This window comes from Rhinolophus sinicus, linkage group LG12 (assembly GCF_036562045.2).
Source record: "Rhinolophus sinicus isolate RSC01 linkage group LG12, ASM3656204v1, whole genome shotgun sequence".
Lineage (NCBI taxonomy): Eukaryota > Metazoa > Chordata > Mammalia > Chiroptera > Rhinolophidae > Rhinolophus > Rhinolophus sinicus.
The window spans coordinates 55151417-55179303 of NC_133761.1; the positions used below are offsets into that span (position 1 = coordinate 55151417).

The window sequence follows — 27887 nt, forward strand, 5'->3', positions numbered from 1 at the left end:
CCAAGTTACAAGGCTGTTCTCATGACACCTTTCCCGGAGGCTGTGGATACCACAAGTCTCTCTTCTTTTTATAGTCCCATCCCATGGTCACAGGAAGAAAATGTGATCAAATATACAGTAACAGAACAACTGGCATCTAACTCATTTTCCAGTCTTCTCATCTGCTCATATTTAATGCCGATTCCAGCAGCTTCTTTTGGTTTCAGTAATTCTGAATCAGGATAGTTCATCATGTTGGAAACTGAATTATATTGATTTGAAAACCAACATTTCCAGTTTAAAGTACATTTTATAGTAATGTTCAGGAGTGTATGCTACACTTATCTTCTTCTGTTTATTAGTCTTAAAATAAGTCACTTTACCACGTAAGTAGTACAAGCCGATTAACCAGCAGGTATGGAAGGGGTTTTACCCTGTTGCTTCTTGGTGCTCCGAGAGTGTCTTTAGTTCTTCTTATCAGCTTCTTAAGAATCATCTCCTTGGTTTTCGCAGCTGTTATTTTGATGGTAAAATTTATTGTAGAAACTATAATTCCTTTATTATTATTAAATGAACTTTTATCAGTTCTAACTTCTGGCTCTTTAGTAATCTTATCTATGAGGCCAAATATGGAAAAGAAAACAAATTTAGAACACTTGCAAACTATTTTTGCTTTAAGGTGTTAAGAAATACGAAAATTACATAATTTTACTGTGTTGTTGTCGTTTTAAAGGAATTACTCTGAGGACAATTCAGTGAGAGAAGGAATACCAACTCTGAAATGTTTCCAAACATTTCCTTACTTTTAGGTAGAAAACAGTCTCTTTGCAACCATAGCCAAATGCAACAGTTACGAAAACTCAGAGAATCTATTTATGCACAATAGATACATATAACTTTTTATTGTTTAAAAACATTTAGATTTGTAATATACTATGTTGATAATAAACTTTCACATGGAAGATCTAAAAACAGCATGTAGGCGTGTCTATCAAGCAAAGGCACTGAAACTGAGGATCATCCAGAAGCATTTTTTGGAATGATGCTAAAGGAAAAAGAAAAGAAAAAACAAGTGCCTCCCAAACCAAAACGCTCTTCTGGCAGGAATCTTGTGGCCAGGCTCCCTTTCCCTCGTTACCGCCGTCTCTGGGCCACCCCGTCTTTTCCTCTTCAGAAGTGAAGTTGCTGCTCCCAAACTACTACCCTATTTTCCCGAAAATAAGACCTAGTTGGACAATCAGCTCTAATGCATCTTTTGGAGCAAAAATTAATATAAGACTGGGTATTATATTATATTATATTATATTAGACCCGGTCTTACATTATAGTAAAATAAGACCGGGTCTTATAGTAAGTTTTGCTGCAAAAGATGCATTAGAGCTGATTGTCTGGCTAGATCTATTTTGGGGGAAACACGGTAAATCAGAAATTTCAAGGATGAGGCTCTTGAAATTCCACGTGCGTTTGTGTTGTATAGTCTGATCTGAGAACGACAGTCATAACTTTCCTACTGCACTATTTCTGAAAGCACTGAAGAAAAGAACAGACAGATGCTGCCTTCGGGTACTTCTAGACTTGAGCTAAAGTTCCACTGATAACCCAGAATACGCAGAAAGCAGACATAAACCCTTTTACCAGAACCATCCCAGCTTTGGAGGAGGGTAGAACTTGAGAGGGTCGTGGATATTTTTCAGGACTTTTTATTTTAAACTATCAATTGAAATTCTCATTTTGAAATTTCTCAGTCGATAAGGACTTGCATGTGGCTGAAAGAGGAAGGTTTCGAAATGACTATAATACATACCTAAACTTCCAGGTGCTGTTTTATGAGTTTCGGAAAGCAACATGCTGATATTCTGTTTCAGGCTATTGAAATAAAATATTTTAAGATTCAAAATTAGCTTACTTATTTTAGTAGCCATATGAACAAAATAAAAGCATTAGTGCGTGGTTGATTTTTACTTCTATCTCCTGTAAGGAAACAAGTATTGTTTTTTCTGCTCACACTTTTACAGATAAAACTAGTGTCACCATTAGAACTGATACCCAAGTTTAACAAAATATGGGCTTACTCTAAAAAACAAATTGGGAAAATTCCCAGGCTGCCAGGCTATTGGATATTTTCTTTGGAAAGTCTGTCGTTTGTCTTATGGATCACTCAACAAAAGCCCCATTCACTTTATTTTGGTCTTGTCTTCAGGGTTTTTTTCCTTATATACTCTTTATCGCTAAAATCCACTTCAGTTTAACTATTGAACATACAGTAAAATTTTTTCAGACTCCATTACTCATGATTATAACAATTTAGAAAGGAATGATTCTTATTGTATTAAATGTTTCAAAAATTATGTTTTTTTAAGGGCTTATTTAAGTGTAGTAGGATTCTATTTAAAAATCATTAGTGTAAGCTGTAGATGATGGTGGCATGGACCAAAAGTGATGTTTGAAAAAAGAGATATAGAAGAATCCAAGATGTATTGCGAAGACAGAACAGATATGACTAACAGAAGATAGGTTGTAAGGCAGGGAAAAATGGGGGCATAGGGATTCTGAGGGATCAGATGGGCTACTGGAGATGAGCTGGTGAGAAGAAAGTGGGAAATTCAAGGATGAGGCCTAGATTTCAGTCTTGAATAATTGGGTCTCATTGATTGCAGTGAGAAATAGTGGAGGAAAATACTTTTGGAAGAGAAATCAAGAGTTATGTTTTGGCTCTGTTAATGTTGAGATGTTCATGAGATATCCAGTATCTCACATACTGGATGTCACATAATATAGATGTGACAAAGGCAGTTGGAAATACGATCCTAATGACTGGAGGAAAGGTCTGATCTCGGCCTCTCCACAATTCTTCTTACTCAGTGCAAACAACAGCAGGCTTCTCTAATATTTTAATAGAATTAGAATTAACTTCAAAATTTTGCACTTTTTATTTGCACAATTTAGATTTCTTTTCCATTTTTTTCCTTCAGGAAGAGATGCACAGAACAACTAAGTTCTTTATATATTAGGTTGGTGTAAAAGTAATTGCAGTTTTTGCAATTACTTTTAACCTGTTAAATCGCAATTACTTTTGTACCAACCTAATATAGTCAATAAGAAGGAAATATATTTCTAGTGCAATAAAACCAATTCATGCAACACTTTTTATGTTTTAGGTGCATTTTCCAAGGAAGGAAAATGTAGCTGCATTTTGTTAGGTAGAAAAGAGTTGAAATTGTAAATTTAGTTATATTTAAAATACATATAAGAATTTCTCATTTAAAGGAATTAATCTAGTTGTTAATACTTTGGAAAAGTAATGATTTTCTTAACTTCTCTCTTGAATATTTCTGTACTTTATATATAACAGGTTTGCTTTTTAAAACAAGGCACAAAATAGAAAACTATTTTTAACCAGAAAAATCAAATCTAGAGTTTAATATACACTACCTTGATTTTTTAATTTCATTATATAACAGGACTTCTCCTAAAATTGACCTATATTTCACATCAAATGCTCCTGAGCCCTCTAACTTTTCAAGCATTTGATTAATGGCAGTGGTTTTCCCAACACCGGAGTCTCCTAAGGGACAAAAAGATAGGTTAGATTTATACGTAAGAAAATGAAGAGATGCTAACATATTAAAATGAACTAATCATATTTTCTTTCATTTGAAAATTGCATGAAAAGTATGGTTTTGTTTTTTATTTTTTAAACGTAGTTAAGAGTGGGCAAACCAAGTAGTTAATATGAAAACCTCTCAAATTATTTAAATTATTTACCTCTTAACAAAAGAATAAATTAGGAGTTAACCATTATTTTTATCTAATGTCCATTTAAGCCTATCATAAAACTTTTTGCTCATAGCACAGCTAAACTACTACATGAAATTAATTTCCCCGAAAATTTTACCAACACAATCTGGGGGAAAATTTTAATAAACTCCTTATTGCAGCAGACCAGGGAAGTCATGACTTTACAATTCACTAAATATTAAGTAAAAATAAGAATTTCCTTAGACCAAATTGGAGGTAAAGTACAGATTATCTGAGCGTTCCAACTTCATTTTGCCTGAATATTGAGTGTAGAACTGGGCCACTGATATAGTGAAAGGCAACACAACTTGGAGACTTGGCAAAGGCAACTGAATGGGTTGAAATAAATGTTACGAAAGAGCAGAAGCTGTACTGAATTACTCCTTTGATAATGGTAAAGGATTGAAAAATTTTTAGCATTGGCTTGAGGAATTATGTGTGCACATTTTTTAAAAATCAGATAATGTTTTTTTCTTTGAACGTGGTTATGTGTGTAAATTTAATTAAACCAATCAATATTAATATCTTCAGTGGCCCTTGCAGGCCCTCAGCCCATAGGCTATGGAAGCCATACATACATTAATCCAATAGTTCTACTCCTGGAATTTGTCTTGAAGGTAATGAAAAGATGAAAAAAACTTATGGTGTCCTGGCAAACATGTGGAGAAACGGGCATTCATAAACTGTTGGTGAGAATATAGATTGATATAGTCACTGAAGCTTTTTAGGGCACATTTCCAGCGCCCCCCCACCCCGCCCCCCAACTTATAAAATAAAATGGCTAGACTAAATAATTATTAGACCTCTTCCAAACTCTGGAATTCTCCTTCTTTAAATATTTTTAATACCTGTGACAAGTACAGGGCAGGAATTCTTTAAAAGAAGGCTTATGAGAAAAGAAAGGCATGTTGTATCTCTGGTAGCAGTGTGATGAATGTTCTCTCTATGTTCTGTTATCTTCAAGAGGTTTTCACCCGATCCTTGAGGATCCGCTCGGACTGAAGTTCCTAAGTTAAAATTTTTTTTAAAGTTTCAGAAAAATCTATCAGTAAATGTTAACATAATCTTTTAGGTACTAAATACTTTCTGGGAAAGTCTGAACATTATAAAGCAATTCGAACATGTACAGATAAACCAAAATTGTTGCAAGTACCTGGGGGTCCCTGCTGATATCGGCAATTGTCCCTTTCATTCATACTTGCAGCTGGTGAGCTCACCACACACATTCCTAAGTCCATCTTATGTAAACTCTGACTTTCCTACCATGAAACCTCCGAATGTGCTCTCATATGCAATGCACGCGTCTCTGCCTTCTTCCCTCCAGTAAAAACGAAGACGGTAGCTCTCCCGCCAGAGTCTCCTGCAATCTTTTGTCTAAGAACTTCACTTCTGGAGGAATCCTCCCTCACCATTCTCTCTTCCTCTGTATTGGAATTTTCCACTGTACAGACAGACATGTGCTAGTATCTCCAATCTTTTTATTGTTTGAACCATGTGAAATTGAGATTTTTGTTACTAAAAATCAGTTGAACATAGGTAATTTTATATGAAATACACAACACCCCTAAACCAAATCCCTCTCGATTTCACAGCTTCTTATAAATACCACCCCAATTCTTTCCCCATTGCACAGCCAGAACTCTCAAAAGGGATAAATACACCACAGCCTCACCTCCTCATCCTTTACTCACTCTTTTGGAAATTAAAAAGCTAATACAGCCACATGGTACACAATTCAAAAGTACGTAAATGTACACAATGAACAGTCAGTCTCTTTCTCATCCCTACATCCTAGTCACCTAGTTCCCATACTGTGTATACTGTTCTGTAATTTTCAAAAAAGTAGTGAATTTTAAAGATAGTTCTATGCAAGTAAAGGTCTTTGCTGATTAATATTACTGCATTTAATGAATATTAAGTTATAAATATTTTTACCAGTGATCCAATAATGGATATTAATCATAGATTTGGAGAAAATACACAATTCCCATAGGAGCGGTACACTAAGATACTGAGCTATGTGCATTGATATTCAGTTAAAAAAAAAATATATATATATATATAAATTTTATCCTTAACTTTTACCATTATATATATATGTGTATATACATATATATATATATATATATATATATATATAATGGTAATATATATATAATGGTAAAAGTTAAGGATAAAAATGACCCAATGTTAGCACTAACATATGATATAAAATTCAGAGGTTTTAAATAAATATGATTACCCACTAATATTTGTGGTGACAAATATTGTACAATAGAAGCTTGGTATTTCCAAATGAAATTAATATAGAGCTAAAACTTTCTAGATGCTTTATGATTCTGATAGCTCTGGTTGTTTTCTGTCAACAAGTCTTATAAACCAAACTTGAAATTCTTTGATGAAAGAAACCTGACCTCAAAGCAATTAAATTTATTTTGCATTTATTGAATTTCTTATATTTGCAAGAAATTTACATGAAGCTTGATTACTAAGTTCCTGTCTCAAACTTCAACCAAGTTCTCAAAGTACAAGAATTTTCTGTATCTTTTTTTCTATATGTAGAAGTAGAAGGTTGAGAATAAAAACAATTTAGCATATATGGATATTTGTCAAAGTACGACTATTCTTTTCTAATTAGCAGTTTCCTTTACAATCAAGTGCAGCTTTTACATGTTTTTCCTATTTTAGAAGAGATCCTCTCCCTTTTCTCCTTTAAATAATCACAGTATTTAAAATAATAAATATTTCCATTAGTAAGACTTTCAAAGATCTACAGTTTTATAGTTGTACAGCTGACTCAATCAAATACATTCCAACTTTCTCAGAAAGCAATATTCAAAGGTCATTTTTTAAAAGTTATGTTTTATAAACAAAGATCTAAACTGGTACCTGCACAAACTCGGAATATATCAGTATTTAAAGTTGCTGACACAACCACTTTTATGTATGAAGTATTCTCAATATTTTAGAGAAGTTAGAGTATGATTCTTATAATTACGCTTACCTCTTTGAATTAGTGTCTGACTGTTAGGAAGTAATTCTGACCATGGTACGAATTCACATGTCTGTATATCCACAAAATACCCAAAGATAGAATGTTCACCAGTTGGTAGGGTAATGCCTACATTTGAAAATGATTAAAAAAAAGAGAAAATGATAAATAAAAAAAGTAAAGATGAGGTTCATTTGTAGAACGTTTCACTAATGATATGATCTCTATTTGAAAGATTGGTTTGTTGAACCAGAAATTATTATTCACTAAGGATGTATTCAAACATAAGAAACAGGCTTTCTTTTTCCCCCTTCTAATATTTAATTGTATAAAAGCTAAGTTTTATTAACATTTTGTCTTTTTATATCCAGAAAGCAATGTGCATCATGATCTGATATACTTTAAAATCTTACCAAGAAGTTCTGCTTATTACCATGTGTTGGATATTATTAATGCCAGTAGGATACTGGTTGTGGTCAAGCTGATACATTAGAGAACCTGGCTGGATACTTCTATGAAAATTACATTTACTTTTCCATTATAAAAGTAATAGCTTTTCTTAATAAATTCCGGAAAATACAGAATAATAAAAGCAAAAGAATCCAGCCATGGTTTCACGATATGAAGATAACAGTGTTAATATTCTATATATTTTGACTCATTTATAAAATTTTTACATACTTATATAGTAAAAGCCACTTTTTGGGGGTATAGTTTTATGAGTTTTACCACACGCATGTATTCTTGTAACCACCATGATAGGCAGGACACAGAACAATCCTAAAACCTTAATGAATTCCCCAGTGCCACCCCTTTTATGTTCAGACTCTTCTGCCAACCCTAACCCCAGATTTGTTCCCTATTTTTATATTTTGCCTTTTCCAGAATGTCATATAAATTCAATCATAGAGTACGTAACTTTTTGAAACTGAGTTTTTTCATGTAGCATAATGCACTTGATTCATCCATATTATTCCTCAATATTCATCAATAGTTCATTTCTTCTCATTGCCGAGTAATCCACTGTGTGGATGTACTACAATTTGTGTATCCATTCACTCACTAAAGAACATTGAAGTTGTTACCAATTTTTAAAAAATTATGAATGCTGCCATAAATATTTGTGTATAGGTTTTAGTGGGAATATAAGTTTTCATTTCTTCAGGATAAATATCTAGAGGTGAAATGTTGAGTCAGATGGTAAGTGCATATTTGATATTTTAAGCAATTGTCATACTGCTTTCCAGAGTGGCTGTATTGTTTTATTTCCCAATTAGTAATACATGAAAGTTCCTGTTACTATGCCTCCATGCTAACATTTGGTATTATTGATTCAAAAAATTGTTTCTAGCTTTATTGAGACATAAATGACAAATAGTATTGTTTAAGTTTAAAGTGTACAACATGATGATTTGATACATACATATTGTGAAATGATTACCACAATAAGGTTAGTTAACATTTCCATCACTTCACATTATCTTTTTGTGTGTATGAGAACATTTAGGATTTACTCTCTCAGAAACTTTCAAATATACAATATTATTATTTATAGTCACCCTGCTGTACATTACATCCCCAGAACTTACTTATGTTACAACTGGAAGTCTATACTTTTTGACCAAATCTCCTCATTTCCCCCTTCTCCCCCAGCACCTGGCAATCACTGCTGTATTCTGTTTCTGAGTTTGGCTTTTTCAGGTCCCACATATAAGTGAGATCATATAGTATTTGTCTTCTCAGTTTGACTTAACGTCACTTAGCATAAGGCCCTTAAGGTCCAGCCTGTTGTCACAAATAGCAGGATTTCCTACTTTTTAGGGATGAATAACATTCCACTGTATATAAATACCAAATGTCTTTGATACTAAATGTTAATTCCCATAGGAAATAACACAAAAACTTTGCAATACGGATGTCTTAACTGGACCTTTTACAAATAACCTCAAATGATACTTTAAAATTTACATTAGACAAACTAGTAGGATTTGTACTTTTGGTAGTATTTTTAGCTCTCATCTCTCTATTAAAAAAATACATTCATGTTCAATATTTCTTTTTGATACTTGTATCTATGATTTCCTTATCTGTTCAAAGTTCCTTTAATCAGTAACAGCTAATTGGGAAGGTTTAGAACTGCTTCAAAAAACCCACAAATAGTAAAAAAATCTAAGGCTTTAAAAATAATTTGAAAAATATTCTTTCAAAAAATAAATATGAAACTACAATATTCTTCATCTACAGAAGTTTCTGCTACAAGATGACACACATAATACAGACCCAGCTATACAGCTCAGCTCATAGTTTCAATGCTTTATCTTTGTTCTTCTGCCTTACTTGAATTACAGCTTCTTGTAGCAACAAGAATCAACCAGGAATCTAATTTTCTTCAGCCTCTTTTCATTGGAGAAAGGGTATTAACCCTCTTTTACCTTGAATCTTCACATTTTAAAAGAAGCGCTTAATCAATATAAGCCCAATCATAAATAATTTTAAGTACTCTAAAGCATGCATAATTATGACTCCCCCTCCAGAACTTACCTACTTGTGAATTGCTTTCAAATAATTCATGAACAAGGTTGTCAAAATCATAGGTGACTCTTGCAAGAGAATCCAGTTTAAAACTTGAATACAACAGTATGTCATTTTCATGTTCATCTTCACGTTTTAAAGTTCCTCCAAATGCCCAAGTAAATGCAAACACGAAAAGCTTTTGAATCATTATTTTTAATTGATCAGGATGTTTCTCCAGATACCATGTATTTTCAGTTCTGCCGTAGATAAATGTGGAAGGGTGAAGGTTAACATTTTTAGAAAGCATTCAGTAATTTATTTCAATATCATTGCAAAGTTTCATTAGTAAAAATTATACTATAGTTGACATAAAAGTTTTAGAGTTAATGTATAATTTTCCTTTGAGATGTCATGTAAATTATAAACTGCTACTATTTTTAAAGTACCATATGTGTAAGAGATTTGTAGTCAACTTTCATTTTATTTATTTGTACATATGATTCATTTTTATTCTAGGTCAATTTATTAGTTGAGAGTTTACCTGTCCTTTGGGATAGGATCTGATAATTCTCCATTTTATGTAGAAAGATGTAAGTGAATAGTCACTCACTCTGTACTCCTCTTAACCAAATCCTAGAGGTTGACTTAGTTCAACCTGGCTAAAGCCAGGTAGTGTGACTCCGGGGAGAGTTTTCTCCAGTCTGGGTCAGCCCAGGTCATCCTGGTTTGTGGAACCCAGAAATTCTGCAGTGAAAAGGCTGTGGGTGATGGGACTGAACAAAAGGGCCTGATACGAAGACATTTTAAACACATAATAGTTCAAGATTTAGCATTATCATAAAATTATTTATAAATTATAAAAATCCTAAAAATATATCACTGAGCTGAAATTTATTGGCAATCTTTCATGTATAATGCACGTGTACAATTTTATTTGAAATTTCTAGTCATGTGTAATAGTTTATTGAGCAAATATTTATTGAATTCCTACTATGTATCAACTACTCGGAACAAAACAAGTGTAATGAAGAAAGAGTCAAGCATACCATAAAGAGAATAGTAGGGGTAACAAATTTAGATTGTGGAAGTCAGGGAAGGCCTCTTTGAAGAAGCAACAGTGAAATTGAGCCCTGAGGAATGAGTGAGATTTGGTAAGATGTAAGAGGAAGAGCATTTGCGCAGAAGGAATCCATGTGTCAAGCCCATGATGAGGCCAAAGAATCCTGGCTAGTCTGAGGAATTGAAGAAGACAGAGGCCAGTGTCACTGAAGCACATATAAGGTTAATGGAAGAGATTAGGAGATGCAGAGGTAGGAAGGTGTTTTTAAAGCTTTTTTTTATTAAGGCTTTTTTTCCTTCTACTCTGAGTGTAATGGGAAGTCATTAAATGGCTATAAAAAGAAACGTTCTAATTTATGTTTGAAAAAATCAAACTCTTGCATATAAATACCAGGAGATATGTATAAGCATATTAATAAAAGTAGTATTTATAGTAACAAAAAATTTAAAAAACCTCTATGTTTATCAGTGGATAAATAAATGGTGACATTTATACAATGAACTACTAGTCAGCAGTGAAAATGAATGGAGAACTCCTACATGAACAATGGATTACTCACAGGGACATGACATTGAAAAAAAATGTAGGACACAGAAAAACAGAGACAGTGACTTCATTAAAGTTTAAAAACATGAAAAGTTTAAAAATATATTGCTTGGGAATATATTAAAACAAAAATCCAGTAGTTATCTTAGATAATGGGATACCATAAAATCTAGATAGGTACACAGGGAACTTCAGAGATAAATTATGGGTTTTTTTCTACGACTGAATGGTGCATTTATGGATATTTGTGTATTGGTATTTCTATCTTACACATAATTTATAAATATTCTTATATGGTTATTTGCTATTTAATAAAAATGAAAAACAATATATGGCTGTCAGATTGAAAATAGACTGGAAGAACTGGGAAAATCAATTAATAGGTTACTGCAACATTATAAGCAAGAAATAGTAAAGGTTTGGGCTATAATTTATTGACCACTTACTATGCACCAGGCACTATTCTACACATCTAGCACATCACATTATTATTCCAGTTTTACGAATGAGAAAAGCAAAGCTCAAAAATACTTAGAACTGGTTCAATATTTCTCAGCTCATAAATGGTAGATTCATGAAATATATTCATTCCAATTTTATTTCTTTCTCAAATATGTACAGTTTGGATAAATGTATCCATATTATTCATAATGTAGCATAAAAATCTTGTATTAGATATACAAGGACACTATCTGAGCTGGAATAAAATAAATCTAAGTTAGAATAAACTAAATTTAAGTGGATTTTGATGTTACAAAGTTACAAAAGTATTCTTCATTGGCAAGTAATCCTGTACCTATTTGAGTGTTTGGCACCTAGTAGGTACCAAAACACATCTGTTGAATGAATGTAACTGACCTTTCTTCTATATCCTTGAATTTGACAGAAACTATTGAATATGAAGAATTTTCCTCTTCAGCTGACATGTCCCTCAAATCTTCACCTTAAAAAAGAAAGTATTTTTCTGCAATTAACAACAGACCTAAAATTTAGCTGATTAACTAGTGAGGTTTAACTTTTAACATTGTTTAGTTTGTAAACTGTGACAAGAGAACATCTTGCTTCACATAAAGTTATCGTCCCTGGACAAAATGGATGTTACTTTTCTAAGGAAAGAGGAGCAGATACTGTACCTGCAATTGTCTAAATCGATCCTTATCTGAAGCATAAATCTGCATATTTTTGTTCTTCATTCTAACCTGGTAACTTTTTTGTCAGTTTCATTGTTCCAAAATGAAAACTTTAAAACATCCAGTGACTACCTCCAAAGATGGTACACATTACAAACTAAATAATAAATTGTTCCTAATAAAGTGAAGCATTAAAAAAGAAGCCTCTATGCTTTCAAATAAGAAATTTATCAAAACAAACACCAAACAGGTACACTTGAGGCAGCTGGTAGTTGTCTCCCTAACCCCATCACCCATCTTTTTTGTCCAAGTCATCCATTCAACACAGAAACGCAAAGAATGAATTATTCATTCTTCCTTTTAGCTTATTATTCTTTTAAAATGTTTGTTTTCTTTATATTAAAATAGCATACAATTCTTGTAAAACATGTAGAAATAAAGAGTATACAGAAGAAAATAACAAATCACCCATAATTCCACCACCCACAGATAATAACCATTAAATGTTGATGCATTTCATTATGTTCTTTTATGTAAATGCAAACTATTTAAATATTAAATATATATTTATAATTTAAACTTAAATAAAAAATTAAAGAGATTTGGTTCTCATTCTGCTTTTTATTTTTTTTTAATTGGGGAAGGGGAACAGGACTTTATTGGGGAACAGTGTGTACTTCCAGGACTTTTTTCCAAATCAAGTTGTTGTCCTTTCAATCTTAGTTGTGGAGGGCGCAGCTCAGCTCCAGGTCCAGTTGCTGTTGCTACTTGCAGGGGGCGCAGTCCACCATCCCTTGTGGGAGTCGAGGAATTGAACTGGCAACTTTGTGGTTGAGAGCCCACTGGCCCATGTGGGAATCGAACCGGCAGCCTTTGGAGTTAGGAGCACAGAGCTCTAACTTGAGCCACCGGGCCGGCCTTCATTCTGCCTTTTATTTTAAGTATATTTCATGTCTTTCTATTGAAACATGATATTGCTATACCTTAGTGTGAACCCATTCTATTGTTGAAATTCAGATTATTTTGCTTTTTGTGATTATACATAATTCTGTTATTAATTTCACATATAAGAGAGATCATATGATATTGTCTTTCTCTGTCAGACTTATTTCACTTAGCATAATGAGGTCTACCAATGTTGTCACAAACGGCAAGATTTCATTCTTTTTTGTGGCTGAATAATATTACATTTTGTGTATATACTTCTAATAGGTATGGGATATCTCACTGTGGTTTTCACTTTTATTTCCCTGATGATCAGTGATGTTGATCCCCCTGTCTCCCTGAAATATTTTGTCAACAATACTGTCCCCCTGAAATATTTTGGTTTTGATGCCACATTATACATCTTTTTAGCTTGTGTATCCCTTAACTAATTATAATAGTTTTCTTTTTTACTATTTTTAACTTTTATACTAGCTTTATAAGTGATTAACCCACCACCTTTACTATGAATCTACCTTTCCAGTGAGATTTATTCTTTTATATGTGTTCTTGCTACTAATTAACACCCTTTCTTCTCAGCTTAAAGGAGTCCCTCTAACATTTCTTGAAAGGCCAGTTTAGTTGTGATGAACTCTGTTAACTTTTGCTTGTCTGGAAAACTCTCTTTCTGAATGGTAACTTTACTGGGTATTTTCAGTTGAAAGTTTTTTTTTTAGCACTTTGAATATGTCATGGCACTTCCTTCAGGCCTCAAGGTTTCTACTGAAAAATCTGCTGCTAGTCTTATGGGGGTTTCCCTTGTACATAACAAGTAGTTTTTAGATAGCAGAGTTTTGCAGCAGGGGAAGCGTGCTGGGCCCATAACAAGTTGTTTTTCTCTCGCTGCTTTTGTCTTTAGCTTTTGACATTTTAATTACAGTGTGTCTTGGCATGGGTCTCTTTGTTTCTCTTATTTGGAACTCTGAACTTCCTGGGTCAAGAGGTCTGTTTCCTTTCACTGGTTAGGGAAATATTCAGCCATTATTTCTTCACATAAGTTCTCCTCCCCTTTCTCTCTCCTCCTTCTGGGACACCCATGAATGCTAGTCTGTTTGATGTTGTTCCGTGAGTCCCTTAAGCTCTCTTTACTTTTTTCATTCCTTTTTGTTTTTGCTGTTCTGACTCCACTGCCTTTCTTCTGCTTCATCTACTTTGTTGCTGAAACCCTCTAGAGTGTTTTTCAGCAGTTATGGCATTCTTCAGCTCTGTGATTCTATTTGGTACTTACATATTCGCATCTCTTTGTTGAATTTCTTATTGTGTTCATCCATTCTTCTCCCTAGTTTGGTGAACATCTTTCTGACCCTTACTTTGAACCCTTTATCAGGTAAATTCCTTATCTCCATTGTATGACATTTTTTTTCTGAGGTTTTATCTTGTTTCATTTGAAACATATTCCTTTGTTTCTTCATTTTGCTTGACTCTGTGTTGATTTCTATATAGTAGATGAAACAACCACCTCTCCCAGTGTTGACGGAGTAGCTTCATATAGATGAACGCTGTCATTCAAACCTGCCTCATTCCTGGCTCTGAGCTCTCTGTGCTTGTCCAAGCAGCCTATTATATTGTTAGTAGCTCATAGTAGGTGAGGGTGTGCCAACACCTGTCAGTGTCCCAAAGGGGAGAATCTCAGCACCTAGATTCAAGCTGACTGGAAGCTAGACCCTCAGGCATCAGCTTTTTAAAGTGTGCAAATATACACAGTCTTGTGGGAAAATGTTTTTATTATGGCAAATATATATGTAATGTCATATATTTTAACCATTTATAATTCAATAGCATTAAGTGCATTTACATTTTTGTATCACCACCATCCATCTCCAGAATATTTCATCATCTCATACTGAAACTCTGTGCCCATTAGACAATAACTACCCATCCCCCACCCCCTTTGCCACCAGACCCTGGTAACCTCTATTCTGCTTTCTCTATGGATTTGCATTTTCTAGGTGGCTCCTATAAGTGGATTTACACAATACTTGACCTTTGGTGACTGGCTTATTTCACTTACTTTAATGTCCTCAAGGTTCATCCATATTTTTGTCTTGTCAGAATTTGATTATTTTTCTGGCTGAATAATACTTCACTGTATGTATAGACCGCATTTTGTTTATCTATTCTTCCATCCATGGATAAGTGGGTTGTTCCCACCTTCTGACAATGGTGAATCCTGCTGTGAACACGGGTGTGCAAATACCCCTTTGAGTCCCTCTTCAATTCTTTGTGTATATACTCAGAGGTGGCATTCTTGGGTTAAATGATAATTCTATGTTTTTTTTAAACGAATGGTCATATCATTTTCAATAGTGGCTACATCACTGTACACTTCTTCAAGTGTGGTCTCTCTCTTTCTCTGTCTTAACCATTTAGGCTTTAAGATGTGAAGGGGGTTGGCAGTAGAAGGAAATGTGTTTTTACCTGCTCCCTAACCTAGTCAGGCTTCATCGCATTGTGAATATGATATTTTGTTGCTGCCTCCAGCTGTGCTGTGGTGTGCTAATTGGCAAAAAGAAAGACAATAGCTTATTCAAGAGCCATAAGGAGAAGCTGGAAGGGCAAACCTAAATATTCCCCCCACTTTATCTCCATTCTTGGTACCCAGCTCTTTTCTGTTTAGGGTTGCAGTGTCCCGCCCTTCCCCCCCACTGGAACCATAACCAGCTTTTGTTACTCCTGGGATTTCTCAAAATTTGTTAGTTTCATGGAGCCAGAATCAGGTTTTGGAGAGAGAGGTGGGAGCCTGTGCTAATTTGCCATCTCATCAGGAACCAGATAGAGAACAATGGTTGAATGCAGGCTTTCTGACACCAGAGACCATACCTTTAGCCATAATGCTTTCTTAATCACTTTTTACATTAAATTTAATGGGGTAAAACTGGTTAACAAAATTATATAGGTTTGAAGTGTACAACTCTGTAATACATGGTCTGTATATTGCATTGTGTTCAGTACCCAAAGTCAAATCTCCTTCCATCACCATATGTTTGACCCCCTTTACTCTTTTCTTCCTCCCCACTTCCCCCTTTTGATCGCTCCTTACAGATGTTTTACCACTTTCCATGTTTATGCCATGATTACAACTTACACCTAAGATTCTGTCTGGATGGATTTTATCCCCCTATTTCTATCTCCAAAGAGTTTTTAAACCATTCTTCCCTAATAGAGATCCTCTAAGAATTCTTTATATTCATTTTTCTTGTGACCCTTCAACACTTATGCATGATATAAATTTACTTTATTGATATGCTCCTCTGTAAATGATTTTTAGTTTGTTCCTTGTGTAGGATTGCTGTTGGTTCGAACAGACTGAAAATTCTTGGCCATTCTTTCTTTCTTTTATAAAATCTAATGGAAGGTGATAAACAACTGGCATTGACTAGCTAAGATATAATATCATCAGATTGACTTAGGGAAGAAAAACTCACGTTCTCCAAAGCCTCCATTTTTACCCAGGAATTCAAAGAAAGCATCAAGAATTCTGCACAGAGTTGTAACGATTGTTATGTCCTGCACAGGAAATGGCTGAAATTTCTGATGCTTCTTTATAAACTGTAGTCCATCCTTGACACTATTATTAATCATGAATTCAAGACAATCCACTCCCGACTGACTCATAATTTTAGAAGTTTTCGTAAGCCACGACTTAACGTAAGGCTCCCATCCCAGAGCAACAGGGTCCTAACAATAAAAAGCACCAGATAGTTTTATGTAAATAAATAAAAATACAATGTCCACCTACTCTCTTACTATCTTTTTAATTCACTACTGCCCCCTACCAAATATGATTTAGAATTATCATTCATTAAAGGGCAAGTAATCAAAAAAGTGTAAAGAATTACCCTTTTCTGAAATACTTGTGATTTTTAACCATGGTCCTATAAGACAACAAGCAATTGGGGGATTTTGTGTAGAGAGGTGTGTTGAAGCTATGTGTGTATACAGTGAGAGGAACTGCTTATCCAGAAAATCAGCACTATGTAGCTGTATTCTTTACAGGAGTTAACTAGATTAGAACATAGGGCTAATTGTGGCTACTAATTAATTTCATGTATAGAAAACACTTATTCCTTCTACCTCCTCACCACTCACTTGGTAATGTGTCTCACAAGTCCAGACAGTCGTGGAATGGGTGTGAAAAGGCTTCTGAGCAATTTTTCCTCTACTGGAAAAATAATTCATACCAGCAGCCTAACCTGCCTACTGAACGCACTAGTTAAAGTTATGGAAAATAGTGACATTCCAATCACTAAGTATTAATAACAGCAGTAATGACATTCATACTAATTTCTGGAATAGGAGGCTTTAGGGGACACACAATTTTCAACTGCTAGGATCACTCTGTTGGATCCAGAGGTAACAACAGAATAAACATAATGACTAGTTATCATCCTAAGCAATATATTTTCTTTGTTAAGAAATTTGATTTTGAAAACTTACCATATAGACCACTGCACATCGGCTGACAGTAGCAGGGCTGGCGTAACAGAGACTGTCCACCTCAAAAATCACTCTTATTTTATTAGTTAAAGCTATTCTCTCACTGTTTGGTAGGCATAACGTTTGAGTGTCATCTAGCACAGAATTCAGACTTTCTACCCAAAAGGTATCCACTGGACCATCTAGGACAATCCACTGCCAATCAAAGTCTGGAGAGAAAAATATTTTTAATGTAACTGAGAATAATATCAGACTTCTTTCATTATTATTTTGCAAATATTCTATTTAGAAAATATTTTCTAATTAAGACTAAAAATTGTATCCTAGAAAACACGAGAGGGAATGGGTTTATATGTAGTCCCTAATATTTATTAAATATGAGTAAATATTCATGCCATATACTTAATTAATAATGCTTTAAACATTGCTTCAATATTCTTAGATAGCTGAATTGTATAATTAGCCTTAAAATTAGGCTAAGAGAAAGAGCCATGAATTTATCTTTCCCACAATAACATGGGAAATAATATGGTTTGTAAGTTTCCTCCTTCCACTCAGGAACATTTTTTTTTGGATATGCCGCCCCTGGGAACTAGGAAAGGGAAATAGAAGCCCACTGAAGAAAGAACCAAATAGACAGATTATTTAGAGTATTTCACACTGAGAATCCATTTACTCCTCTTTCCATACTCTATACCCACCACCTTGCTAGATAGTTTTAGAAAATCTACTGGTCAGGATACGCGAGGTATGAATGGTCACTATGGAGACAGAAAGTTGTTAGCACCTGACAGACAGTAAGTATTCCAGAAGAACAGGAAAGTGGAGTTAGGACGCAGATGTCACCACTAGATCCAGTTAGGATCTCCTGGCTGAAATGCCTTGCCTTCAGGATTTTCTTAACATCCTATGAAGGAAACTTATCATGCCCAATCACTGTACTCTCCCAAACTGAATACCAAAGAGTAACGCACAAAGAATTTAGGAATTCTAAGAAAGTAGAAGCAACAGCAGAAGTCTCGTTCCAAGTCTGTAACATAAATGTACAGACTAGATGGATGGGTGGAAAGGGGGTTCACCATGGAAGTGACAGCAATGCCTGGGGCTCCTGGGCAGACTGTCAGCTCCTTTGAAACAAGGACCCTGTCACATACTTTCTCTGTCCCCCTGGCACAGAGCCGAGTGGCATATGATGGGCACGCAATTCATTTGAGACGACTATGCCGGGTTGTGTGATCTGGCCTGTGGATGCATGGGCTTACGGAGTCCTGCTTTGGAGGCAATACTGTAATTTGCCTGTTGTTTCTCACACAGTATTTACTTCCACCTATAATATCTACGTGGTTCTCGTAAGACATTAATGCTCATTTGTACACTAAAAGGGCTCTGTAAGCCTTCGTATTTATGTAACATAACACGTGGTAAAGCTATACACATTTTAAATAAGCACGTGAGGAAAAATAAATAGTACAAGAACAGAACATTAATAATCAAAAATGTTTTTAAAGATATAAATAAAGGTCGGATTGATCCAGTTTGCCATCTAATTAATTAGCTTTATTAAATTTAATAATAACACTTACCCTGACTTTCTGGAATTTTAATATCTTTCTTCATCTCCTCAAAAATATTATCATCAATATCTGCTGTATCAGAGGACTCAAGTTTGAAAACCTAAAATAAGTAATCCATAATGTTTAAGTTTTTATTTGATCACACTTTCCAACTCAAATGGACTATATGTCAGTAGGTTTTCCTGAGTGATAAAAATATAAAAGGCAGAAGGTTCTCTAGCTGGAAAGATCAACACGTAACCACCACAGTATAATGTGAGTTGTGACTCAAGTCATTTACTTTTAGAAAATTCTTTTATTTTTGTTTTTTCCCCCCCAGAAAGATAGTGCATGCTATTGTATAATATTTGAATAATACAGCAAAGCACAAGAAAGAAAGCAAAAGTTCTCTGAATTTCCACTACCTGCAAAAAAACTCCACAGTTGACATTTTGGTATATATTTTTCCTAGACCTTCCTTCACAATAGAGTTTTAAAATTATAGGCTACATAAGAATTACTGCAGGATTTGTTAAATTGCAGATTCTAACACCGCATCCTTGGCAATTCTAATTTGCTTAAGCTTGAGGTGGAGCCCAGGAATTTCCGTTTTTAATATGCACTCTAATACAGGTTGTTCTCAGACTAATCTCTAAGAAATTCTGATCGATGCATATACTTAACTCTTAATAATCTGTGGGGCTAATTTATTTATATCCCCAACAGGGGTAATTAATACAGCATCAGCTGACTGAAACTGGTTTCCTTTACCACCAAGAGCAAAAGGGGAGAAGACCAAACACTAGACCTGTGCTGGGGGCACGGTGTGGGCTATGAAGGCAGAGACCCAACGTGGGCCTGAGCACAGGACATCGCAATGCAACCAACAGTGGTCAGTCCCTTCTAATTCCCCAGCCTCAGCAGAAAGACAAGCAAGTCCAAGGCTGTTCCCAATTATTATTCCTATTGCAAAAGCCTGCAATTGTCACCCCTGTACAGAAATCATTATTTCACTCTCTTACATTCCTTTCTCTAGATCTTTAAAAATGTGGGTCAAATATTATCTGCATTTTAATCGTTAATAAAATATTTAGTACCAACAACATCATGCATGTGTGAGATAGTTCTTTAAAGAATTTACTTAGTTTGTAGGACAACAAGTAAAAAGCATACCAGGTTCGCAAAAAAAAGAAAAAGAAAAAACAAAGCAGGTATTGTAATCAGGGCAAAAACATTAAACGAGATAAACAATCTGAAATGAAGCTCTAGCAGTTATAAATATTTACAAAATAGCGTAAATTAAAAGCAATAGTAAATAGAAAAAGAAAATGGTAAGAACATTCATAGAAGACTAATTGATCTCTCAGTAATGGTAGTTGAAATAAATAAAATAATCATATATAGGTGATAAAGTAAATCTTAAAATATGCTGAAAATAAGAGAAGCACTAGAGACAATATTCTCTAATCACAATGCAATAAAACCATAGTTTAATAATAAAGCCAGCAACAACATAAAGATACTACTTGAATACTTAAAAATAAATCTTTCTTAAACAATTCTTGCATCAAAGAGGAAATCAAACAAATTGCAGAATAGCTATGAAATGAATTTTGAAAAATAACACTGCATAATATCTTCTGGATATTAAAACCTATTCAAAGCCACAATAGGTTTTGAATTGTGGCTTTCAAAACCTATTGTGTTAAAAAAATAAAAATAAAAACCTATTGTGTTTTGAAATTGTGTCATTTTGTTATTTAAATGGAGAGGCAGAGTAAAGAAGGTAGAAAGCCCTATATACATATGGGTATTTATTATCCTTTTATATATTAGTGGGAAAGACATGAATTATTCAATTGTGTCAGGACAATTTTCCATCTGGGAAAAATTAAGTTAATAATTCACACCAAAATAAATTATACACATTAAAGATTTAAAAGGGTTTATTATATGTTTTCTATTAAACAACCATCAATATGCCAGAATAATCTTAGACTAGGGAAAGGTGTAACTGAAAACTTAGAATCTACAAAAGAATACACTCATAAACTTATTTTCATGGATAGTGGAAAATAAGTACAGCACAGACGACAAATGTAATTACTTTTGAACATAGAAAACATTCTCATATCAATATAAAAAATAGCAAAAATCCAATAAATTTTTATTTCCTTAGGATAAATTATTAGATTTCTAAATAAAAAATGTCTAGTTAAAAATCTCAGTATGCATTCCCCAAACATGTATGAACTTTTATTTCACAATCTTGTAATTATGTAATATTATTTTTCTATTTTTTAAAAATCTTTACTAATCTCTTTGGTTCAAAATATCTTCTTTTTGTTAATATATTTTAGCCGATGAACATACTAGTAATCTGTACTTATTACTAATGGGAATACAACTTTTCTATTTTCTTTTGCTATTCATGTTTATTCTTTGATGAATTTTGTGTCAAACACTTGAATCACTAGGTCATCCTCCACTTACCCTTAATTTATTTTGTGTTCCTTTAAAGGCATTTTATTATATACTGACCATTTTAAAACACAATGGTATATTTTCTGGGTTTTTTTATAGCTTACAATTTTTCTTTTTTTAGCTGATCATAATAATTTACTTTTGCCCTAGTATCTAATGGTGCTTTAATATTAGTCTTTAGATAAACAATGAAATAATTCACAATAGTCAAATTAAGTAATTATTCCATATTAAACTTACATCAGATAAATCTGAGATTCTTGACTTTGGTCTGAGATCATTGTCTTTCTTTGAATTCCCTGTAGTGCTACAATACACATAATTTCGAATTGTTGATGATAATAATCCATCAGTCCATTCCATAGTATTGGGATCCAGGTGTCCATATAGTTCATCAAGAGTGATACACTTTGGATTTAAAACACAAATATCTACTCTTCCTTTTACTCCTGGAATCTGAGAAAAATCCAGTTTGGTTTTTAAAAACTTTAACAATGGTACAGTTATTTAATTTTTTGCATTGTTATTACCAAAGGGTTTTAGGAGAGGTCTTCCACTCCAAAGAAAGATTCTGTATAAACGCAGCAATTTGTAAGGAACAGTAAAAACTGATGTATTAAAATTAGCCATAATGTTAAAATCTTTATTTTTCAAAATTCTAGATATTATAAATAATATCCCTAGAAAAATAAAGAAAAAAAATCCCACTGTGCCTAATCCAGGAAGACAGTCTACGCGCTGGGATGTGCTGGGTTTGGAACCAGGGTTGGATATAGAGGTGAGAGAGAGTAAGATAGAGTTTTAAGCTTTAGGTCAGAATTTGCACTCAAGCAGATCTTATTTGCAACATTCTACTGGGTCTGGGCGTTGCCTAAACAACTGGGGTCTATTCCACCTATCTCCGATCTCAGATGGGAAAAGTGGCAGGCACTTCTTATAAAAACTGCAGGAAGATTATGGACCCAAAGAAACCCAAGACAAGAGATTGTGGATGGAGACATACAATAGAGGCCCTAGGAGAGAGTAGGGTAGGAACCTTTGGGAAATTAAGACATTCAAAAGCAGTTGTATATACAGAGGAATTTGTGCAAGCCACACACAGACCCAGTCTAGATGAATGCACAGAAAAGATCTGAGAAGACTCTAAACTTTCATCTCAGGCGGATCCTTAGGTTCAGAGTAGGCCCAGCTAATCAGTGAAGAACTATCCCAGCACAGAGCAAGTCTGGGAAGACTGGGAAAGGTGGCTTGCTTTTACAAATGTCCAATTTTCAACAAATAATCTTAATGCCTACAAAGAAACACGAAACATGGTCCATGCAAAGGACAAAATAAATTGAGAGAAACCATCCTTGAGGAAGCTCAGGCATTGGACATCCTAGACAAGTCTTTAAATTAACTGTCTTAAATATTGTCAAAGAGATGAAGAAAACCAGGGCCAAAGAACTAAACAAAATGAGAACAGGAGAAAATATTTGCAAATCATATATCTGATAAGGATTTTGTATGCTGAATAGATATATATATATATATACCAATTCTACAACAAAAAGATAAACAAGCAAATTTAAAAAAGGACAAAAGATATGAACAGATATTTCTCCAAAGAAGATATACAAATGGCCAACACATGAAAAGGTATTCAACATCCATTAGTGATTAAGGAAATGAAAATAAAAACTGCTATGAGATACCACTTCACACTCTCTAGGATGGAAAAAAAATATGTTGGTGAGGATGTGGAGAAATAGGAAGCCTCTCACATTGCTGGTGATAATTTATAATGGTGCAGTTGCTGTGGAGAGCAGTTTGGTGCTTCCTTATAAAGTTAAACATAGAATTACCACATGACCTAGCAATTTCACTCATACGTATATATCCAAGAGAAAAGAAAAACTTGTAAAAACTGTACAAGTCTGCATAAAAACTTGTAAACAAATGTTTACAGTGGCATTATTTATAATAGCTAAAAGAGGGAAACAACCCAAATATCAATCAAAGCATGAACAGATAAACAAATTGTGATGAAAGGATAAACAAATATTCCATATAACGGCATATTATTCAGCCATAAAATGGAATGAAGTACTGATACATGCTACAACTTGTACAAACCTCAAAAACTATGCTAAGTGAAAGCAGCCAGACACAAGAGGTCACATATTTTATAATTCCTTTTATATAAAATATCCTAAATAGGCAAATCCAGAGACAGAAATCCAATCAGTGGTTTCCAGGAAACGAAGAGAGAAGGTAATAGGCAATGATTTCTTAATGGGTATGGAATGTTCTCTTGTGGTGATAAAAAAGTTTTGATACTAGAGGGAGATGATGATTGCACAACATTGTGAATGTACTGAATGTTACTGATTTGTGCAGCTTAAAATGATAAATTATTTGATATGTGAATTTCACCTTTTAGTACATGGCGAAATTATGCCCTACCACAAACCAATCCTCGGCAGGCATTTTTAAAAGACATGCACATATATAAGTATATCGTAAAAACACTAGAGAGGGTTCCTATGATGAAGAGGGAAAAGAAGTGAAGATTAGGAGATAAACTAAATTGAACTAAACTATTAAATAAAGAGAAGATCTTCAACAGACCAATTAGGAAAAAGTCATGAACTAAGGAGGAAGATCAAAACAATTCCATTACCTAAGGTTCTGCCATCAGCCTACATATTTTTGTTATAATTATGTATTTTTAAAAACCCAATTTAAAAATATTATACATGAGAGAATCCTTAATTATAGTAGTCACATATACAGAACAGTCATCGGAATGATATTGTGACGTGGGGTTAATTCTCAGCATGTAATATTAGGTGAAAATGTTAACATTAGAAGAATTGAGGTCATTTATTCACAGAGTACCTTAATTATTTCAAAATATATTTACTGTAGGAAAAATAATCAAAGAAAATACAGCAAAATTATTTGCAGTTATTCTAAATATTATTTCTTTATATTTTTGCATTTCCAAATTTCTCACAATTGAGTTAATACATATTTCTTTTGTAATTAAAAAAACTTCTTTTAATAAAACAAATTCTTGCCCACAGGGTTGTTTTGAGGATTAAATGAGATAATTCAAATTTCAGAAGTATGATAAAAGTGTTTTAACCAGTATTTGGCCCATATTGAAAACAACATAAATATTAGTTATTATTATTGCTATGATAATTCACCTCTTATTAACTACAATAATTGCTTAAGAACTAGTTAAGATCTGCTGATAAGGGGATTTAGAAAAGAAAATGAGAAAGGATTATGTCCTGCCACATGAATGATTTTGAAGTTGCACACTAACTGAAAGAAAAAGTCCTCATCTCTGAGAAGTTGGCTGTCTAGGCTTTTGGAATAATTACCATTAATGCATCTCTACATAAGGCAAAGGAAGTACAAACCATGTATTGGAGTCCAACTTTGTATTGAATAAAAATATACCATGAAAAAGTAGGAGTTACTCTAGGAATTCAGGGACAATTTAACATTAGTAAATCTATGAACATAGCTAAGTGCATTAACCAATAAAATACAAAAAATAGATGCTATCATTTCATAAATTCTAGAGTCAAAACCCAAAGTATAATGAGAATAGAAGAAAATTTCAGAAGTATGATAAAGAACATTTATCATAGACAAAGAGCAAACTACATATTAAAAGCTGAATATTAATTGCATTCCAGATAATGTAAGAAACAAGATGTTATAGTTAATATTGCCTTGGAGGGTTAATCAATGCAATAAGATAAGAATATAAGTTACATAAATATTAGAAAAGAGACAAAATTATATTCTTTTGAAGATGATTCAATTGATTACCCAAAAAAATTAGAATTTGCCAGTCCATTAAGTAAGGTGACTAGTTACAAAATAAACACACAAGTCAATAGTTTTATTTTACATTAGCAATGACCAGTTTGAGAGTCAAATTAAAAAAAATCCCATTCACTACAATGATTCCTAACTACAAAATCCCTAGCAATCAATTTAACAAGTAAAGAACATACTTATGTAAAGAGAACATAAAATGTACCTTAAGTATAAAATAATATCTTAACAAATAGAGAAATATTTTGTTTAGCAAAACATTTACCTGGGAAAAAGAGTTTCTTTCTTTGGTTGATAATAAACTTTCATTTGGTAATAATATTAATGCTCTTTCTAAAATTCTTCTGACTGTTGTCTTTCCTCCACCAGTTGGGCCCACTAACATCACACCAGCACAAGCCTGAAACAAAATTTCAGATTGTGGTTTAATTCTGGTTCACTAATTGTTCAGCTAAGCTGAAACTTGAAGGTTCTTATTTACAAATACGTCTCTAACTATATCCACCAATCCTTCCTTCAAATTATTGTTCAACCCATTGTGATCCATTGTTTTTACTGACTAGGCTAATGTTAAAATTACCAGAAACCCCCTCATTTTTAAATTCAAAGAATAATGTCCAATTTTTGATATTTAACCATTTATCTCAGTTTCCAATTCTCCTTTATTCCTGTACCTTTCCCTACCGTTGGCTTCTGTAATAAGATTCATCTGGGTTTTCCTTGCCCCTCTTTTGGGTTCTGATTGCTGGCTCGATGCAGCCCTTAACACACAAAGATTCCCATAAGTGCCTTGGTCTGGTTTACTGATGGTTCAGCTAAGCTGACACCTAAACGCCCTTGCTTCAGCTATAGCCACCTACGAAGAACCAAGAGCAGACTTGTTCATTCTGGCCACTGGGAACAACTCTGACTCTTGGGCTTTGCCATGACCTAGTTAACTGGGCTGCCAGTGGGAAAACTACATACTAGAAAATTAAAGGTAACCCTTTGGGGCTTTGAATTGTGGGATCAAACTATCTGAGTCACTCAGGGCCCTTGGTAAAGACCCATTCTTTGGTGCGATGCCCCAGAATCAAGCTGCTGATTGAGCCTGCCCTTCCCAGATTGCCATGACTGCTCTCTGGATTCAACATCATGCTGGGCATGGCAGCACGTTCACTACCATAGACCACACAAATTAAAGCATACGTGTTTATGGTGCAGGGGCTATCACTGCATTCAGACTTGTCACTCCTGACAAAAGCTGACATGGCTGCTTCCAAGTGGGGAAGCCACACTGCACAGGCTGTGAATGAGCCCCATATACTCCTGGAAGAACCTGCATCAGGTCTTTAATCCCCTCTCAGGGCTATTAGTGGTGCCTCACTGATACGGACACTATTTCAAGTTATGGCGTTGCTGTTCCAGTCCAATCAGCGAACTCCAGCCACAGAATTAGATCCCTTGAACCTAATTTGTGTCATGTGTGTGGATATCTAGACAAGTTGCAATCTGACAATGGTATACCTTTTATTACAAGTCACTCAACAGTAAGGTGATGGTCAAGTAATGTTACGAACCTTCCTCACCCCCTACCACCCACAAGCATCCAGCATTACAGAGCATTGGAATAGCCTTCTCAAAAGCTCACTCAAAAAGATTTCTGACTCTATCTCCCTTACCTTTTCTTTGTCGACACACCTTACCAAGGAAGTTTGGCCATGAAATGCGGGTGTCCCCAGGAAGGGATCATTTTCTTTTATCTCCTTCCTGGGTAATTATCAGCATGGAAGAGATGGGATATAGATCTATTATATAGAACTATTTGAAAATTTGAGATTCAGTCCTGACCATTCCTGGGTGCTTCTTTCTTTTCCCTACTGGCAACACCAGGCCACTGATTGGCCACTGATTCTAATTTAATTCTGGTTCAACTACCTGAATTCTCTTGGACTGACATGGTCTTGGATCGTAAGGACAGTGAGTCCGTGACTGAGCACACTGCCTGCTGAGACCTTCTGCAGCCCGTGCACACCTAAGGAGGGGCTACAATCGTTCTAGGTTTTATAAAAATGCCCTTGTCCCTCTTGCATCTAGCCCTTCAGGATGTTTTCAAACATCCAATTAGAGGATGTTTGGGAAATAATTATGGTCATAATTACTGAAATAGGACATACCAATTTTGTGGCTGTGCAAGGACAGCAAAAACCCAGACATCTGCGGACGAAACACCCCAGAGCATGGAATACATGGGAACTGAGGGATATCGCAATCTTTCGTCTTTCAAAACTCTCTCTCTAACCTTCCTCACAAAGGAAAATGCCCTGATGCAGATATCCCAAACTGTAGGAACCTTTAATTCATCAACTGCTGTGACTGCCATCTCCTGCCAGATGGAACTGACCATGATTTAATTGTTACTCCCCTTAACCTTACTGAGAAGTCTATCAGAAACAGTAGGGGGTGGCCTCAGCGCCTGCACCCCACAGGAAAAATACTTGTCAACACCTCCAGAGGTCTTGGATGTCTTCTCTACCTCTATCTCCATCGCTCAATTATTCCATGGGGCAGACAAATGCCAGCTGACTGAT

General features: G+C 34.4%; 1 protein-coding gene across 1 annotated transcript in view; it reads right to left on the reverse strand.

Annotated features, from left to right (window-relative positions):
• Positions 1 to 27887, reverse strand: part of DNAH14 (dynein axonemal heavy chain 14) — a 202746-nt gene that overhangs the window by 86235 nt on the left and 88624 nt on the right. The window contains exons 36-47 of the mRNA XM_074316462.1: positions 25583 to 25717; positions 21718 to 21933; positions 19024 to 19114; positions 17441 to 17649; positions 16429 to 16681; positions 11748 to 11832; positions 9311 to 9540; positions 6782 to 6898; positions 4626 to 4784; positions 3409 to 3544; positions 1784 to 1845; positions 413 to 594 (exon numbers count right to left, since the gene is read on the reverse strand). Of these exons, the coding sequence (XP_074172563.1) occupies positions 413 to 594; positions 1784 to 1845; positions 3409 to 3544; positions 4626 to 4784; positions 6782 to 6898; positions 9311 to 9540; positions 11748 to 11832; positions 16429 to 16681; positions 17441 to 17649; positions 19024 to 19114; positions 21718 to 21933; positions 25583 to 25717 (1875 nt within the window). The remainder of the gene's footprint in view (positions 1 to 412; positions 595 to 1783; positions 1846 to 3408; positions 3545 to 4625; positions 4785 to 6781; positions 6899 to 9310; positions 9541 to 11747; positions 11833 to 16428; positions 16682 to 17440; positions 17650 to 19023; positions 19115 to 21717; positions 21934 to 25582; positions 25718 to 27887) is intronic.